The sequence below is a fragment of the Scardinius erythrophthalmus genome (genome assembly GCF_964197995.2).
Source record: "Scardinius erythrophthalmus genome assembly, chromosome: 23".
Lineage (NCBI taxonomy): Eukaryota > Metazoa > Chordata > Actinopteri > Cypriniformes > Leuciscidae > Scardinius > Scardinius erythrophthalmus.
Genome location: NC_138243.1, coordinates 17,200,033 through 17,218,787, shown reverse-complemented (window position 1 = coordinate 17,218,787; position 18,755 = coordinate 17,200,033). Strand labels below are relative to the sequence as shown.

Genomic DNA, 18,755 nt, shown 5'->3' with positions numbered 1-18,755 from the left:
CTATTAAAGCATGATTTAATTGAAAGCCCTTAGTGTGACAAACACGGCTTGACATTCATACCTACCAACCCACCAAATGCAGGTGTATTTCAGCAGTGACGTGTAACGCAGTCATTTTATATATACATTTTTCAATTGTAGTCTTTTATAAAGGCACCTGAAATAATAAATGAAGTGCAATGTAGTGTTGTCAAAAAATACTTTATTGAAATATCTGAAACGCTTACAATACTCATTTTCCACAGAATAGATACACGATTCCAGCTGCGCTTTGTCACTCTATCATCTCTCCGACAGTGAGTTGACACATAAATCTGCCTCCCCTCAACTCATTTGCTCCGGATGAATATTGTTGGTGTTACAGGGCTTAAATTTCAGCGTGGGATTGCACGTATTGCACATCATTTTACTCATTCCCACAGATTTTGTGCCCACACCCAAAGTGCGCACATAAAGCCACCTCTCAGTACTAAATTTAGTTATTTTTCGCTGCTTATCGACCTAAACAGTCAAATACACACAAAATAACGTCAGAATGCCGGTCTTGGTGAGTATTCACAGTTACATTTTAAGTGAAAGTAAAATAAAACAGTTAAAAAATAAAATGCATGTGTAACCGGATAATGGATCTGTGTGTCAAGTCTTAAAGTGACAGCAGCCTAATATACCTGCTGCCAAATTATGAGATAATATAAAAAATAATCTAAATGGTAGTTTTTCCCCATGGTATTGATGTCAAAATAGTTCATATTCAAGCCCTGGTGAAAATTCTGACTGAAGGGGGTGAGATTTGAGATCAAAATTTCTTGTTTTGAATCAACTACTGGGTTAGGGTTAGACATTCAATCAAAACCATGGCTGAAACCAAACTGGAGCCAAATCTGTTTGCTGACTTAAGCAAACAGATTTGGCTCCAGTTTGGTTTCAGCCCTATGGTTTTGATTGAATGTGAAATGGTAAAGCGGTGTCAAAAGATATCCTGACATAAACACACCAATCATGGTTTCACTCTTGCTTTTCACGCTTGAGTGTCTTGAGACAATTTATTGATGGATCACACAGGACACACCTGTATTCACAGCTGTAAATCTGCTCTTTCCCTCTCTCTCGCCCACTTAGTATTAACAAATAACGTCTACCATGTGAATTCTTTCTTAATTTAGCGTGTATTGAAGCAAATGAATTACAGATCTCTAATGATAAAGGCTTAGATAAATTAAGTCATTTTGGGTCTAGATTTTGGTCCACAGATATGGTTTGGTGATTTAAGGGGAACATTTAGATTCCTTGGGCAGAGACAGCTCTGTGGAGAAAACAAGCAGAATTTCTGCAGCTGGCTGCTGAGTTGCGTGTGAACACTTTGTCACAGAGTAATCTCCCACAAACACAGATGCACACACACATGCGCAAATACTCTCTCCTGCTATGCTCACAGCGAAAAACTTCAAAATGTGGAGGGCAAAGCCACATAGAGACTTTTACCTCATGGTGTTTGGAATGAGCGAGAGTTCAGTGCTTCTAAAATACAACAGCCCTGTTTCTCGTTTAACTTTGCGGTTTAGATGCCTTGGCAATGTATTTGTGGCCTTTTGGCAGCAGTTTGGCAACCATGTACTGTTAAATGGGTGAAAGTGAAAGCTTCTCAAGCCATCCTTGAGTTGAATTCATTTAGGAAATTGTGGGAAGGTGCTTTGTGCAATTACCTAGTAGGTGCTGTAAATTATTTAGATGCTGTAAATTAAATTTCTAACAGAAAAACATGATAAAATGTCTACATATCTATATCAATTAACATATAATAAACTTTTAGACATTTTAGAAAATATTACGAGTCTATATTTATTCTACCAGTGAAAATAGTTCCAAAATAAGCCAAAGTAGAACTGAGCATTGAGCATCTCTGAGAAACATATAGTGATGTTCCTCACTGATCAGTGAACAAATTAGAATTACATTTCTATTTAGCTTTATTTTTATTCCAGCTTTATTTTTAGCCATTTTAGTACTTCAACATATTTTATTTCAAATTATTATAAGTTTTTCATCTAATATTCATATTTTATTGTATTTCAGCTTTATTATGAAATTAACGGAAATGAGTTTTAATCATTTTAGTATTAGTTCTAGTTAATAATAACAAAGCCAGACCAGAACTAACTACTGTTTAATAATGTGTATTATTTCATTACATTCCCTAATTCATTTACATAATGTTATCTGCTCGGAACTTTTTGATTTAACTTTGGCCAGAGGAGTTTCACCAACAGCCAGCTCTGACATACGAAGACAAACTGGTGCTGTGCGTCTCGTGGGAGCTGGTTTGGATCAGTCAGCAGCCTCTGATGTACCATGTCTCTGTGCTCTCTGGAGGGTGATTTGAGGCGAGAGCTGTGGGCCGAGAGCAAGGGGCTCCAGCAGCTGCTTCTAGTTGTGCTTCGTGCAAATACACACATATGAACATACATACTGGTATGTCCGTGTTCATACACACACAGACCGAAATGGCGTCTGGTTCCTCATGAAAGATATCGAGGTGGGATGTTGGGGTCATCCGTTGAGCCGGGAGTGCAGTTTGGTACTTAATCTCATAAACATGACTCTGGATTCTTCACAAGTGAAGGCAGCATTCCAGAGTTGATCCCACAGGCTGCCGTAGCACTCGGCATCCAGGAATCAGTCATCTGCGCTTTGGTCCGGACCCAAGTAACAAGAACCACACTGAGGGGAGATCAATACACAAGGTGTGATGTGTCTTCTTGTTGCTGTAGCTCAGCTGGTAGAGCATGGCGCTAGTAACTCCAAGGTCATGGGTTCAATTCAACATACACTGCCAGTTAGAAGTTTGGAATAATTAAGAATGTTTTTGAAAGAAGTCTCTTCTGCTCACCAAGGCTGCATTTATTTGTTTTATAATACAGTAAAAATAGTAAAATAGTGAAATATTATTAGAATTCAAATGAACTGTTTTCTATTTTAATATATAGCCTATTAAATTGTAATTTATTCCTGTGATGCTAAGCTGAATTTTTAGCATCATTACTCCAGTCTACTATGGAAGCTTGTTTCTATGGAAGCTTGTTTCCGCCACAAAATAAAACATTTTAAAAGATAATTGCGACTTTTTATCTCACAATTCTGACTTTATAACACGCAATTGCGAGTTTATATCTCACAATTCTGACATCTTTTCTCAGAATTGTGAGATATAAACTCACAATTGTGAGATATAAAGTCCAATTCTAAGGAAAAAAAAGACGGACTTTTTTTTTTTTTTTTTTTTTAACACAGAATAGTTCATATCTCCCAATTCTGACTTTATAACACGCAATTGCGACTTTATATCATGCAATTCTGACTTTATATCTCCCAATTGCGACTTTATTTATCAGAATTGCGCCTTTAAATATCTCGCAATTGCGACTTTATTTCTCAGAATTGCGACTTTATATCTCGCAATTGCGACTTATCTCAGAATTGCGACTTTATATCTCGCAATTGCGACTTTATTTCTCACAATTGCAACTTTATTTCTCACAATTCTGACTTCATATCTCGCAATTCTGAGACAAAAGCCACAATTCTGACTTGATATATCGCAATTGTGAAAAAAAAAGTCAGAATTGTGAGATAAAAAGTCGCAATTATTATTATTTATTTATTATTCAGTGGCGGAAACAAGCTTCCATATCCATAGTCTTCAGTGTCCACATGATCCTTCAAAAAATCATTCTAATATGCTGATTTGGTGCTCAATTATTATTGGTACTTAGTTATTAATAATGTATCTTATTACTGTCAATGTTGAAAACTGTTTTTTTTTTCAGGATTCTTTGATGAATAGAACATTTTTTTATCAATTTAAGTGTAGGCCTATATCTTCATTGCAATCACAAGTTCATTTAGATAAAATGCAGTGCCTGTGTCAAACTGATAAAAGATTTATGCATGTACAGTAACAATAGTGTTTTCCAGTCACATGCACAAATAATAAGCTGTTCATTCGCAGATAAACAAAGACATAATTATTTGAAACATGAAGACTAAAAAAAGGTTCAAATTATGCTTGACAGTTTGCAAAATGTAATCAGCTGATGTCAACAATAAATCTTTTCACGCATGTGTTTCTGCCCAGTCTCTTCCGTGACCTTAACTGTTTTTCGGAGTTCATTGTTGAGAGAGTTAGTCAAAACCAGATTGTATTCAGAGGATGGACAGCTCTGTGTTTAAGAAATAGCTTGATCAGGATCCCATTAATAGTGACCTTATTAGAGGTTTTATGATGAGGGACATGAAAAATTTGGCAGTGTGAGAAGTACAAATTGTGCTATGCTGATGTGTGGCAGCTGGATTTCACTTGTTATGATGAGCATTCGACTGCAAACTACCAAAAGTCACACACAAACATGTCACACATCTCAAGACGAATGCAGCCATTTAAGGTGAACAAGGTTACAGAGAGGTGGCGGCTAGTTTTCAAAACATACATTCTCATGTAATCATGTAGGTTATCATCTATGTAGGTTACAGCGCCACCAAGTGGTTCATATAAGAGTCATTGACAAATAAGGGGGTTCAAAATACTAGAAAGGTATATTTTAAAACCCATGTGACAAGTTCTTAAAAATATGTATAAAATTAAATTTTAATAAAAAAAATAAAACATGTTTATTATTTAAGTCTTTGTAAAAGATCCAGAATAAAAAAATAAGCATCTCTTCCCAGACAGCAACATGTCAGTAAACATATGGATTCTACACATAACAGATGTGGGCCGGATCTGGGCGACACTATGTTGCTGTCTGGGTTCGACCATTAAGTTCAGGTCACCAAATAGTAAATAGTCTGAAGCAGGCAAATATAATAATTGGATTTTCTTTAAATTGCATATATATTTGTTGCCTAATTTGAGGTTTGAAACACTTTTCTTTGTGGAGCTTGTTTTATAATGACTGTGGGTATTCACAGTTTGTGTGTGGGGAAGGTTTCCAACATCACCGTACGTGCAAATTACTCATTAAACAAAAAGTCATATGTGCAAGCTCCACAAGGGCTGTTACAGTGCAGTGAAATATAAACCAACAAAAACAGTAAAAGCTTAGCTTTGGCAGCTGAGGGAAACTTCTGAAACACCTCTAAAAAATGGCAGGTTGTCCTGTTAACAGCCTTCACATGCCAAATTAAGTTAGCTGCTTTATAAAGCTATAGCAGGAATGCATTTACGCATGGTTGAGAAGGCCAGCAATTGCATATTGCATCAATAACCATAAAAATATCCCTTTATGTTTTGGATGGTTGTTTGCTTGATTCTATCAGAGAGGTTAATATGAAATGCAGAGCCCCCCTGCTGAGACATTGAAACACCAGGACCCACCACAACGCTGGAGACAAACTCTCCTCTCGGGTCTGTACAGACATTCTCATGGCGCTTTGAGTGAGAAGCTGTGAGAGTATGTCTAGGTGATGGGAATGAAAAAGAAATAGAGTGAGTGGAATATGTTTGAACACGTTTTAAAATAATAACCATACTGTTTTAACACGTGTTATGATTTCTAATGAGTTCTGTTATTGAAAGTTGTTGGAACCATATCAGTGAATCTTCAAGTATGCCTACCAGTGATAAAGAAAGTAGGAGCACAAGTCAGAATGGGACAGAGGACCCTGGCAGAGAAAACAGTATGCCTACATGGTTCAACCACAATAATAGAACTTTGCCCCTTGCATTATGGTAGCTAAATTTTGCTGTCCCAAGGCAAGTGACTCTACAGTCCTGCAGCATTTCAATGCTTTTGTGGGTGAAGATGGTTAAGGGCCAGAAAAACAAAACAATAGTCCTATGATATCTAGAGAAAATAATTGTGTGAAGTCCTTTCAGCTAGGCCTACATGTCATTGATAATCATTTACATTCATTTATTTCGTATAATGTTTTTTCATAATATAGTTTTAAAGCAGCTTTACAGAAAATTACTTTTTGATATTAGGAATGTCTCTGAAGTGCCGCAAAAACGACTCTTTTATTGAGTATGTCTCTTGTTCTTTGCTTATAGTGCCTTGCCTGGCCTTATACTGCCACCCTCTGACAAACAGAGGATTTTACTGGTTGCTGGATCTAGTGGTTTTCTTATGTTATGTATGTGGTCTTACTATTGTTGTCATCAATAACTATTAAACAGATAGTTTTAAGTAGGCTAAATATTGAAAGAATTCCCACCAAGGTACACATCAAGACAGATTGAGGAAATGTAGGATAAAACTGAAAAGATTTAAGAAACAGTTCTCAAAATATGTTTTCTTTTCTGTTTTTATATAATAATAATAATAACAATCATCATCTTCTTCTTCTCTGTACGTTTGGTTTTTATTCATCGCCTCCTCTCTTCCCTTCTCATCATGGCTTCCTCCTCGCGCCTGCTGCTTGCTCCACGTCGGCTAAAGGAAGGTCGGCGCCTGTCGTCAGATCCGCAAGGCATTTCGGGCTACTGGAGGCTGATTCGCCCAATAATACAAACAAGCCGCCGGACATGGTGGAATCGGTTGAACATGGGAAAAACCGCCTGCTTATGAATTAACATAAATTCAGCCTCAATGAATGCATGCTTTTATAATTTCCTCACTCTTTTTGAAGTGTCAGCGTTTGATTGCGCATGAACTGGGATAAAATATTCAGCACGCGTGTCAAATAGCTAATCCTAGAATAGAAAACACAGGTAAGATAACATTTATGTATTGATCTTTATTATTTATGCAGTCATTATCGCAGTAAGCAGACATCGAAATAGCATTAATGTACTCCATGCATTGTTGTGAAATATGACGGCGAAAATTAATATGTGGCTTTATTTAGCGATTTTATGATTCAAGTGTGTTTATCTGTCTTGATGCATGCAATTTGAAAAGCGGTTTCTTTTAAGAAAAGGCCCTTGGGCGACAAGGACCGTCACTTTGACAGTGGATGCTTGAGTCAGCTGACTGTACCTTACACATCATGACAATGATGCGTTATGAGAAATAAAATGTTTCACGGTTGAACGAGCCATAAGGTCGATTATATAAATATCCGTAGTAGAACTCCCGTGCTTTTATAGAAATTATGGATTGAAGGTATTGTTTGTTTATCGAGGTGGTGTCGTAGGTAAAATGTCACGAACCAACTGTCAACGTTCACATGTGCCACCTGTTCGCCCAGGTTGTAGCCCAATATACTTTAGCCAGCAGGCAGATTAAAGATTCGTTCACCACTAGTTTAGACTTAAGTAGACGAATTGTTTTCGTTCATGTCCATGTACTAACAATTCTTTCGTTTGCATTCATGTTTTATATAGTAGCTGGTAGGCTATAGCACGAGCCAATAACATTTGAGAGCTGGCTGTAAAGGAGCATTTATGTGGTTGGACATATTGAAGAATCATTCATTTGACAAAATAGAGATAGAATTGCTTTGTTGTTTATTTGGAAAATGACTATGACACTCTTGAGTCTATTAGTAGATTTGTAAGCATGAACATTTTATTTAAGGATAAAAATAGTTTTTGTTGACTGACACGGTTGAGTGAATGGTTTAATGACTCTTCGTAACACACTTGTAGCCACCTACTGACATAATGCAGAACTGACAACTGAAAGAATAGTTCACTGGGCTGGATTAAAATCCTCACCACTAGTGTAGACTTGGAATATGTCTTGTTTTGTTTTGTTTTAAAGAGCCTCTTGTTACCACTGTGGTCCCTTGAGACATATTTTTAGGGAGGTGCTTAATGAAGCAACATCACCTCAGCCTGCTAGCTTGAGTCTGTACTGTACTTGTTGTCATAGATGCAGCCTTGGTTAGATGGCATGCTGCCTCCGCAAAACCAGTGGAAAATCACAGGAAAAAAGGCCAAAGTCAGTGATGTATTTTGTTGTGTTGTCATGGCTGTCAAATTACAGGCCTATCTGTTTTTCTTTCATATTATTTTGTAGATCCTTGAAGCCATTGCAAAGTTCTCCATAAGTTCACCCTGTCCACGTAGCAAGGTAGAGGAACATAATTAACTAGAATGTACATTTCCTGAAGAAAATGTGAGTGGCGCTTGCAGTGGAAAAATTCGGCACGGTTGCTAGGGTTTTACTAGGCGGTTGCTATGGTGTTCTGGGCGGTTTCTAAGGTATTCTGGGTGGTTGCTAGGGAATTGCTAGCATGCATATATCCATCAGATGAGCTGTAATTGAGAGTTTGCATATTTGATAATGGGTTCTGACATGTCAACCAAATTGATCCCAGATGTCCTTCTAAATAATAGCATTTCTTCATTGACTGGATCATTCAAATGTGCAGCTGCACAGTAAGAGAGAATGTAATTCACATCAACAGGTAGCTGGTAAAGCAAGGGTCATACTGCAAGCCACAAATTGAATAGTTTTCTCTCGTAATGACATTGCCACAATTTCATTATGCTAAGTAAACGGTGCTTATTTGAATGTCTTCAGTAAGGTCAGAACATCCCACATCCCATGACCACAGTCCTATCCCCTCCTTTCCTTCATTATAGTAAAGGAGCACTTGCACTGGCTCACCGCCATCACAACTGCTCACTGAGTGCAAATTTATTAATGCTAGTTTTCCATTCCTGTAGTTTACAGATAAGACTTGAACCATTAGCTTTTTTCCCCTTCCTAAATTTCATGCTTCAGCACTCAGGAGAATTAAATGGCTTTTATGTGAAGGCAGGCTATGATGTCTCCGCTCAGATCGGCTCTCTGAGCGCCTGTCTAAAGCTGAAGCTTAGACAAACTTGCATGAGTCACATGATTGTTACATAGCTCCTTGCATTCCTATATTTTCCTCTGCCCATTGAGGAGGCTGAGCTTGGGAGCTTTATGTGAGCTAACAATGAAAGCCTGCTTGAGAAGTTGCTCACTCATTGCAGCGAAGCCCCTCCCGCAGGGGTGAGAGGATTGAGCTCTGAAGGAGTAACCAAAGCAAGTATCAATGGAAATATCACAGAGGTACAGAAACTCACAGGGGTTTTTAACCAGGTTAATTGGTTTGAAGTGAAAGATCTAGTCCTTGAACTCCATTGCAGTGCCTTTTATGATAATGACTGGGTTGGGCTCTGTCAGATCTGATAAGTACTTTTGAACAGAACATTCCTGTGTAAACTCCTTTCCATGTTGCCACCAAATGTATGTGGAGTATAGAAGGCCTTGTATATTTTAGTTAAAGGGATATTTTACATATATTGTCATTATTTATTCAGCCTCGTGTTTTTTTTTACGAAAGGATGTCATGTAGAATGACGGCCAGCCTTGGTTACCATTCACTTTGACCTTGTGAGTTAGACATAATAATAATTTATTCTCTAGTGCTTGTTGTCTGAAGTGAGTTCTGGTCTACATTGTTAATTAGCAGCTGTGAATTCATGAATATATTATTCTGAAATGTCATGGACTACCTTTTGTAATATAATGAAAAGCTCTCTCTGTTTAATTTTCTTATCTTTTTTCCTTATCTCACTCTGTCTTTCAGCAACACTCCAGTATGGCGGAGAGTATGATGAGTAAAGCAGCCACTATGGAGATTCCTATTAACAGTAATGGGGACTCCAGGAATCTGGCAGAAGATGACAGCCTGGAGCAGGTGAGTGATACATGTGATTCAGCTGCATCGGGCCACATTTTAATAGTGATTTCAATGTCAAAAAGTGGTCCAGTTTACCTGAACCCACCCTAATGATTCAGTTTTTTCCTCTGTTTGCAAAGCTGAATCAAAGTATCAAAGCATCAAAATGTTGGTCACAGCGTTTAGGTTTATATATATTGTTAGAGTCTGAAATCTAGCTGTCTAACAAGTTTGTTTTGTGTTGTTTCGCAATATCAGCCATGAGAAAAAAAACTCAAGGTAGCAGGTGATGCAAACATTGCAGTTCATCATTTTTCAGCTTTTTCTTGGAGATTTGAAATAAGCAGTTACAAATTAAGGTTAAGTAATAGTAATATGCATTTGTTTCGTAAAAATGACTTCATTGGAAGTCTAGCATGTGTCTTCATTGTCTTTGTGTTTCAGGAGTAACAGGCTAATGCGGCCAAGCACAAAGTGTAAATCTCCTTATTGTTCAAACCACTGTAAATAGTGGTAATGTTGTCACAAGACACACCTCTGTAAGACAACTAAACTGTGGCACTGGATCCGGGAGAAGACGTGTTGAGCAAACACAAGCGAGATATTTGCTAAGAGGTTTAATCATTCCTATAGGGAACTATTTGTTTTAAAAATAGGTATATTTTAATTTTTTTGTCATTCTCATGTTAAGTCCATTTTAAAAAGCTCATCCCAGGAGGACCACGGCTGATCATGTTCACAGTTGCAATAATGGCAAAGCTAAAGGCAGATGGCACTTTGGCGTTACATTGGGTCTTTAAATAGATCGGTAGCATTGAGCCAGAATGTGAAAACAGACTTTTTAAGTGTTCTTTACCCAGAGAGAGAAAGAGTGGCATTTTCTTTTTTGTAATCCCCATCCATTTGTTCACTGATGTTTGGAGTGACAAGGATCTGTTAGCTACGCACTTTATGAAGAGGGTTTATTCATTGATCAATGAGGGCTGAAATTATGCAAAGTAGTGTAACTCAATGTATTTTTTCTTATTGTCAAGCTTTGAAGTCTGTCATTGTTGTATTAACAGGTGCTAATCGACCCTAAAATATGGATTCCATTGTGTTTGATAGATTATTTTATCATCACTGTTTTCAAGTTTTTGTTTCACATTGTGCTTCATTTTTGGTTTGTTTTCTTTCTTTTGTCTTTTTGTTGTCATGTTCTTCCCTGATGTCTGTGCAGGCTGCAAAGGTTCAGTGGAGCTTAAGAGAGAAGGTAGGGAGTCCCGCAGCCCTCAGGGTGAGAAGGAACACTGGGAAGGGTGGCAGTGTGTGTGTGTGTTTGCTTGCACGTGTATGTCTTTCCAGCAGAAAATGGTTTTAGTTCTCCCCATAATCTTGTCTTAATAAACGGGATGTTTTTCAAATCACATGCATTCTTTTTTGGCCTCTGTCACTCCATATTAATCAAGTGTTTGAGGTTAGATACAAATCCAAATTCTACAGATTTTGTTTGTTTTGAAAAACATCCTGTTTTGTCCCTTTGTGGTATTAACCAATGGCTAGTGACCTTTTAGTACCTATTAACTCTATACAGTATGTTCAGTGGATTTTGTATTATAATAATTAATTCTGTTTTTTTTATTTAAAGGGGCCACTGCATACAGTACAGAGCGTACTGTATACCAGCATATGTATCCCATGAGCCTGTTTATGTCCTAGCAAAAACAACAAATTCATTTGACATTTGTTTTACAATGGAAATGAATGAAATTGTATATTTTGTCAGTGAAAAAGTATTATATTTACTATAGTACTACATAGTCATATACTTGTACATTACATAAGTGTCCATTATATAAATGGACTTTGTTCCTCCCTCGTTAAAATGTATAAGAATTAGTGCTGTCAATCGATAAAATAAAAAAAAACTAATTGCACATTTTCTTTGTAATTAATCGCCCTTACATTAAAGTTTTTAATAAATTTTTATATTTTATTAATTTAATATTCAATTGCCAAATTAATGTAGAAAGAAACCACATAAAGTCCGTATATTTTAAATATTTGATCTAACAGGTAGTAAATATAGGCTACAGAAATGTAATAGTTATCAAACACTTCATAGTTTTCACTGCGTAAACTATACATTTAATATAGATACATTTTTATTAAAGCTACAAAAAATTTTCAGTCAAGAGCAGTGAATGATTTTTCTCTCTCTTTTGTTCTTTGATTTACATTAATGACATAGACAGGAGCAGGTTTATTAGGCTGCTGTCACTTTAAGACCTGCTGCACATGACGTTAATCTGGCACTGTGACGACCTGGGTCTTCATTGGGTTTTTCCCATTAGCAGACGGATGACTCCGCCCCCCCGTAACCTGGTTGCATCCGTGACACCTGTGCCTAATTTCCCTTGCCTCTTTAAGCAAGCTCGATGGCAGAGGGCGCGGGTGGCCAACTTGATTGCTTTCGTTATTGTTTGATTATGTTTCTTTTTGCATGCATCACGACACTACAGCACATTACATTCTCACACATACACCCAGCACGACATTACTGACTTTTGACTACTACAGTACATAGTTTTTGTATATTTATCTTATCTGAATAAAAACGTTTCTTTACGAATTGGCTTTCTTATGTCCCCTTTTTTTTGTTGCGTCCCCTTTTTTGAGTCACGGGGCGTAACAAATGGGGGCTCGTCCGGGATCTGAACCCAGGACCTCTCGCAATTATGATTGTATCATCATGTATGATTGTAGCAATCAAGTTGGCCGCCCGCGCCCTCTGCCATCGAGCTTGCTTCTCTTAAAGAGGCAAGGGAAATTAGGCACAGGTGTCACGGATGCAACCAGGTTACGGGGGGGCGGAGTCATCCGTCTGCTACTGGGAAAAACCCAATGAAGACCCAGGTCGTCACAGGCACTCATCCCAGTTTCATAAATCTTTACGTTCATTTAAGACTGTCCTTATGAGGATCCTCGACAAAATGGGCATTTTGGCATAATTTAGTGTGTTTTTTTCTGTTCAAGCGTGAAAGAGAACTCAATGCAGCATGGCACACGCCAGTTCCGCACTGAGTTTGTTTCTTATTGCGCTTTAATGGTTTAAAAGCATTTACATGAAGAAGAGTGTTCATATAATGTAACGCTAGCTATATTAAAAAAACGGATGCTCCGTTAATTGCATAAAATATTTTTAATGCGTTAAACTGAAAAAAATTATCGAAAGCGTTAATGTGTTAATTTTGACAGCCCTAATAATGATACATTTAATTTAACTTTCTCCTTTAACTAGTTAAATGTACAGTATGCAACTTTTGGCCCTCTAGCGGTTAAAAAACAAACTTGAATGTATTTTGCGGAAGGACATTGTTTTGGTTGCGCTTCAGCTCTGCGTGACTTTGCGGATGAATATGGTTTTCCTACCGCTCATAAAACATTCACTACTAGGCTTAAGAGATATAACCAGTTTAGATGGAAAGGATCTCAAGCTGACTTGCTGAAGATGTTACGGTAGCTTTAGCCTACCCATTAATAGACACGGTAGTTCCTTGAAAATAATTCCAGCACAGCTTTACAACAACATAATGAAATGACCCTTCACAATAGATAATTCTTTAATAATTCTCTCTGTCTGTTAGAGAGCTACATATGGCAATTTATCAGTTCAATAAAATAAATAGTAATAAAAACGCAATCTCCGTGTCACTTTTACAACATTTCAAATCCCTCAGTTCTGGCCATCTCCAAAAAGCCAGGCCAATGTTGATTCTTGTTTTATTACAAGCTCTGTTGCGTTCTCTTTTTGCAAGCAGAAGCGCCTCTGTTCGGCGTTTGTTTAAACTGGTTGATTCCCCAGAGGTTTGAGATTTACCGTGCTCCATATCGTCAACCTTCCTTGCTAGTTGTGACAACTAACCTATGCCACTCCCACACTTGTCGCTAGTCTGCAATTTTGCGTGAAAAACATCCCTCTTGGTCTAAAAGTAAGACAAAAACACTTTTTTTGAAGAAGAATTGATGGTGTATTGACTATTTACCACTTTATTTTTTTTTCTATTTTTTTTTTTTTACAAAAAAAGTTACATAGTGCACTTGTAAAGAAAGTTGACTTAATATTGTGATTGTTTAACACATAAAAACAATTATTTGATCAAATCAATGCGGATTTGTTGTTTATTTGTAAGAAGGCTCTGTTTTGTAGTTTATGGTCTCAGATAACATGTATGCTTTGGTGTGGGTTGTTGACCGTTTTATAGTCACTAATGTGACTTGTTTCAGATAACTGTTCAGACTGTTTCCTTCCTTGTGCTGTAATTGCCTGGTAAGCTTTGGTCTCAAATTCATTTACTACAACAAGGAAACCCATGGATTTTTCAGAGGGTTTGTTCACAGGAAGTTACATATGAATTTTTTTTATGTCTCACAGACACATGATTCTTATTAATTCTAGGTCCCATGTGATTCTAACCCTAAAATGTTCCTTCTAACAATTAACAACGTTTGCCTATGTTTGTTACACAAATGGCTCACTACATGACAAAATAATTTTTAGGTCGCCAATTTGAATACTTAAGATCTCTTCTTTTCTCTGTTTCCATGTCTGTAGGACTTGCAACAGGTCATGGTATCCGGGCCCAACCTAAATGAAACCAGCATCGTTTCAGGTGGTTATGGAGGTACGACGGAAGGCATCATTCCAACCAGCTCTATCAAAGGTATAAGAAACCCTGTCATTCTTTAACTCTTCACTGTTCTTCACATCTTCTTCCAAAACCCATTTTGCTACTTCTGCAGTGAACACGTAAAATACAGTCTCACCTAGCAATATGCAAAACTTCAGATGCAAAAGCCTCTAAGTGCCATCTGAAATTTTCTTCTAAAATGAGCATTTTTTCAAGCTTGTATGTTTAAGTTCAGTGATTTCACTTTAATGACAATTAATAGGTCATTTTCATTGCCATTAAAGTGAAATAACTGAACATAAACATACAAGCTTGATAAAAATTATCATTCTAGAAGGAAATTTCAGATGGCAAAGTCTTCATATGTTCAAAATAACCTGGGCAAAGAAATTCCAGTATAATTAGGCTGGCTTTAGATTCACTTGACCCCAAACATGCATTGACTTTTTTTTTTTTTTTTTTTAATTGGTGGTCTTTACCAAGTTTGAAATGACTTGGCTGACATTTGTACTCTCAGATGCAAACACATACATATTTTTTGTGGAGAAGAAGTTGGAATTGTACAATATGGTTTGCATATTTTCCTTGCTGAGTTTTCCGGTCCTTTCTTTCCTATGGTGCAATCCAAATGAGAGCCAGGGCCTCTGGCATTGGTCATTGTGTGTATAGGTAGTGTGTGAGTCATTCTTAATGGCTTTAAAGTTTGACATTAACCAGAGTGAAAAAGGCCACAGATCCTCAGGTATCCTTTAGTTTTAGATTTTTTTTTTTTTTTAAAGGGGACCTATTATGCTAAATTCACTTTTACATGGTTTGAACATAAATGTGTTCTGCTGGATGCAGTTCTGCAGAAATAAATTTAATCACTTCTGTTTTTCTGGCTTTTAATTTCTCTCTAAGCACATTTAATATTCATCAATATTATTGGTCTGCCTGCATTGACGCCATTATATGAGAACTGAACTGAGCTGGACAATGACATCACTGTTTTCTCCAGAGCAGCTATATATATATATGATTTATAATGAATTTATATATATATATAAATAAATGAACTAAATTAATAACTTTTTTTCAAAAAATTAACCGTCAACTGAACTTACTAAAAGGGGTAGTTGATTATGATTTCACTTTTCTAAATCTAGTTGGTGTGTAATGTTGCTCTTTGAGCATAAACAACATCTGCGAAGTTATGACGCTCAAAGTTCAAAGCAAAGGGAATTATTTTCTTTTAAAAATGTACAAAAACCCCGCCCCCGGAACACAATTTATAGATTATCAAGACTGAATATGCTAATCGGTGATGATGATGACGAACTTCAATGTCACGTGAGTGTGACCACGATAGAGATGATAATCAAAACCAAACAGATGTTTTACTTTTTGGCGGAGTATCTGAGGCAAGAGCTGTAAAGGCTCCGCCTTCTTCTGGAATGCGGGGTAGGGAGCAGCCACTCATTTGCATTTAAAGATACGTGCACGAAAACAGCATGTTTTTCCTTCTGCTAAAAATGGGCATTTACAACATGGTATAATAAATGATCTGTGGTGTACTTTGAGCTGAAACTTTCTGGGGACAACGGAGACTTGGGCATAAAAGGTCCCCTTTAAATGAATGTCCTCTGTAATGAAAAATGAGGCTAACTTTTGCAAAGTATCCCAACCAAAACGGACTGCTTTTGATTTTATTTTAATTTAGTTTCATGTATCTAACAAAATGACTTTGTCAGATGTTGTAGATCTGATTGTAAGGTGATCACCTGGGGCCTTAATATCAGTGTAAATTTATTCCCTTCTGATTCAGTGAGGACTTTCTTTCTCTTTTACCCTTTCTCAGGCCCTGCAATCCGTCTTAACACTGACTTTCTAGGCAACAGACGCATTCCAAATGAAGGGCAAGGTCATTCATCCCTCATTTGTACCCAATCTCACTTATTTCTCTTTTTCCACCTTCCCATGATGCCTTCTATTATTGTCCTTTTCTAAGCCATTTCGACTTTTCCTAGGGCATAGGATGCTGTTCTGCACGAATAAATTTAATCACTTCTGTTTTTCTGGCTTTTATTTTCTCTCTAAGCAGATTGGAACGGGCTGCATTTTTATTTCTCTTCTTTCTTCCTGGGTTAAGGTTGCTTTTTTTCTCTGGTAGGAACTTTGTAATGATGAATCTTGTGTAATTTTACTCCGCAAATTAGTTTTGAAACTGTAATCTGGCTTTGATCTTGCTGACTTTGTTGAGGAAATGTTTAGAAAAATCTGCTGCACAATGGCTGGGTGTAAAGTATGTTTGGAAACTTTCAGATCAGTTACTGTCTGATACTCCTAGTCACACTCTGTTTCTGTGTAAATCAACACTAAAAATAAATTATCTGGCATATTGGGGCTTAAAATAACAGTTGTGTGTTTTTGAGTGAACTGTACATTTTTTCCATCTGTTTGTCATGAGGCAGCAGATTTAACAAAATATCAGTCATGTGCTTTCCCGTGTTCATTTCATCTTGTTACTTTTATCACCTTCTCTCAGTCTCACCCTCCCTTTTTTCCCATTTCCCATTCCTCCATCTTCCTTCACATTCACACACATTTGCACTGGCATTATTCTATACACTTCACTCTCATGTGGTGCAATCCATTCCATTGTAAAACGTAATTTTCCCAATTGGCTAAATAACTTTTTAACATATCCACCACTCACTCCCTCTTCCCCATAACCGTATATACCCCCAACATCCCCTGCTATTCCTGGCCATGACCCCCTCCAGACCTGCGAATGAAGTCCAGGGGTGTTAGCATTGCCCCAAGCCAAATTGCAGCCTGCCGAATAGCCAGCCAATCAGATGACATCCCCTGTATCCCAGGTATCCCAAACGGTGCTGGATCATTTAAGTGCTCTTTGACAACATTTTCCCCCTATTTAGTAAAACACATTAATTTATTCTCTCATCTCATCTGTTTCACATACAGCTGATACACTGTCTGTCTGTCTGTCTGTCTTTCTGATGCAATTAATGATGGCCACAATATCTGCAAATGTGTATATTATTGTGGAAGACTAGACATTGTATGTAGACAGTGTATGTGTGTGTAATTGGAGACTCACTGTAAGCATTTTCTGTGTATCAGGGTCCAACATGCATCACACCAGTAGCAATTCCTCCATGACAGCAGAAGAGGCCACAAGAGGCATTGCTGTGGAGAAATTTGACATAGTGAAGAAATGGGGCCTGAACACATACAAGGCTTGTCAATTAACTTTTTATTTTTTCTATTTAGATGTTATGTGCTGTTAGCCACTCCAATTTTGAAGCCTTTTGTATTTATGGTTCTCTCCATTAGTGCACCAAACAGATGATCTCTGAGAGGTTTGGCCGAGGCTCACGTACTGTGGATTTGGAGCTGGAGGCTCAGATCGAGGTTCTGCGGGAAACCAAACGGAAGTACGAGAGTGTGCTGCATTTAGCGCGAGCGCTAACCAACCACTTTTACAGCATGGTGCAGACGCAGCACGCCCTTGGAGACACTTTCGCCGACCTCAGTCAGAAGTCTCCAGAACTCCGGGTGAGACGGCACGGTCATCTTAAGATTTATGATATTTGTTGTGCCTGCCATGCAAAATTATGGGACTGGTGTAAACCTACTACTCATGTATTTTCAAAGTGTCAGTGTTAAAAATAACTAGTGCTTACAGACAGAAAAAACTATGTCATCAAGAACACAGTTTACTTTAGCTTTTGTGTTTTGCTACTTCTACACCAGACCAGTCAAGAATGTCTCTAACATTGCTGGATGGATTGTCTAAGACTAGTTAAACAATTATATATATATATATATATATATATATATATATATATATATATACATACAGTATATATCACCATTGGCCATATATATACCTAAGATACATCCATATGTGACGTCATTTGAAAGCAAAGCAACTAAACTTGCATAATATTGGAATGATAGTAGAAATTACTATTTTTGCATAAATAGTAGGAATGCCATATTAAACAGAACATTCAGAATTAGGGTGGTTGAGACATCAATATATGTTTTAGTATTTTGTCATTTTTATTAGTTATTTATCTTTATTTTTTACTTCAGTTTACAACAATTTTAGTGCTTCAACTTAAACTTATTTGCCAAGCCAACATGTCTAATTTTCACAAAGTTTTTTATCTAAAATGTATATTTTATGTTATTGTAGCTTCACTTCAATTAAAATGATTTTAATAATTGTTCATTTTAGTTAAAATAACAACACTGCAATAGAGTCAAATAGTCACACTCACAATAGTCTACTGTTTACACACAGGATGAGTTTGGATACAATGCAGAAACACAGAAGTTGTTGTGCAAGAATGGAGAGACTCTGCTCGGTGCCATCAACTTCTTTGTGTCCAGTATCAACACACTGGTGAACAAAACGATGGAAGACACACTGATGACAATCAAGATGTATGAGAATGCCAGGTAAAAGCTACTTCAGCA

General features: G+C 37.2%; 1 protein-coding gene across 4 annotated transcripts; it reads left to right on the top strand.

Annotated features, from left to right (window-relative positions):
• Nucleotides 1-6,454: 6,454 nt before the first annotated feature.
• On the top strand, nt 6,455-18,741 carry LOC308683337 (arfaptin-2-like; the record flags this gene model as incomplete). 4 transcript variants are annotated; one of them, XM_081353770.1, is made up of 8 exons in its annotated part: nt 6,481-6,706; nt 9,505-9,615; nt 10,817-10,873; nt 14,192-14,300; nt 16,105-16,167; nt 17,391-17,506; nt 17,604-17,825; nt 18,580-18,741. In XM_081353770.1, the coding sequence occupies exons 2-8, from the start codon at nt 9,517-9,519 to the stop codon at nt 18,739-18,741; spliced, it is 828 nt and encodes a 275-aa protein (XP_081209896.1). In that variant the 5' UTR covers nt 6,481-6,706; nt 9,505-9,516. The 4 variants fall into 4 exon arrangements, with proteins under 4 accessions (XP_081209899.1, XP_081209896.1, XP_081209898.1 ...); XM_081353771.1 differs by having other exon boundaries at nt 6,488-6,706; nt 10,817-10,849; XM_081353773.1 differs by lacking the exon at nt 16,105-16,167 and having other exon boundaries at nt 6,455-6,706; nt 10,817-10,849.
• Nucleotides 18,742-18,755: the final 14 nt, after the last annotated feature.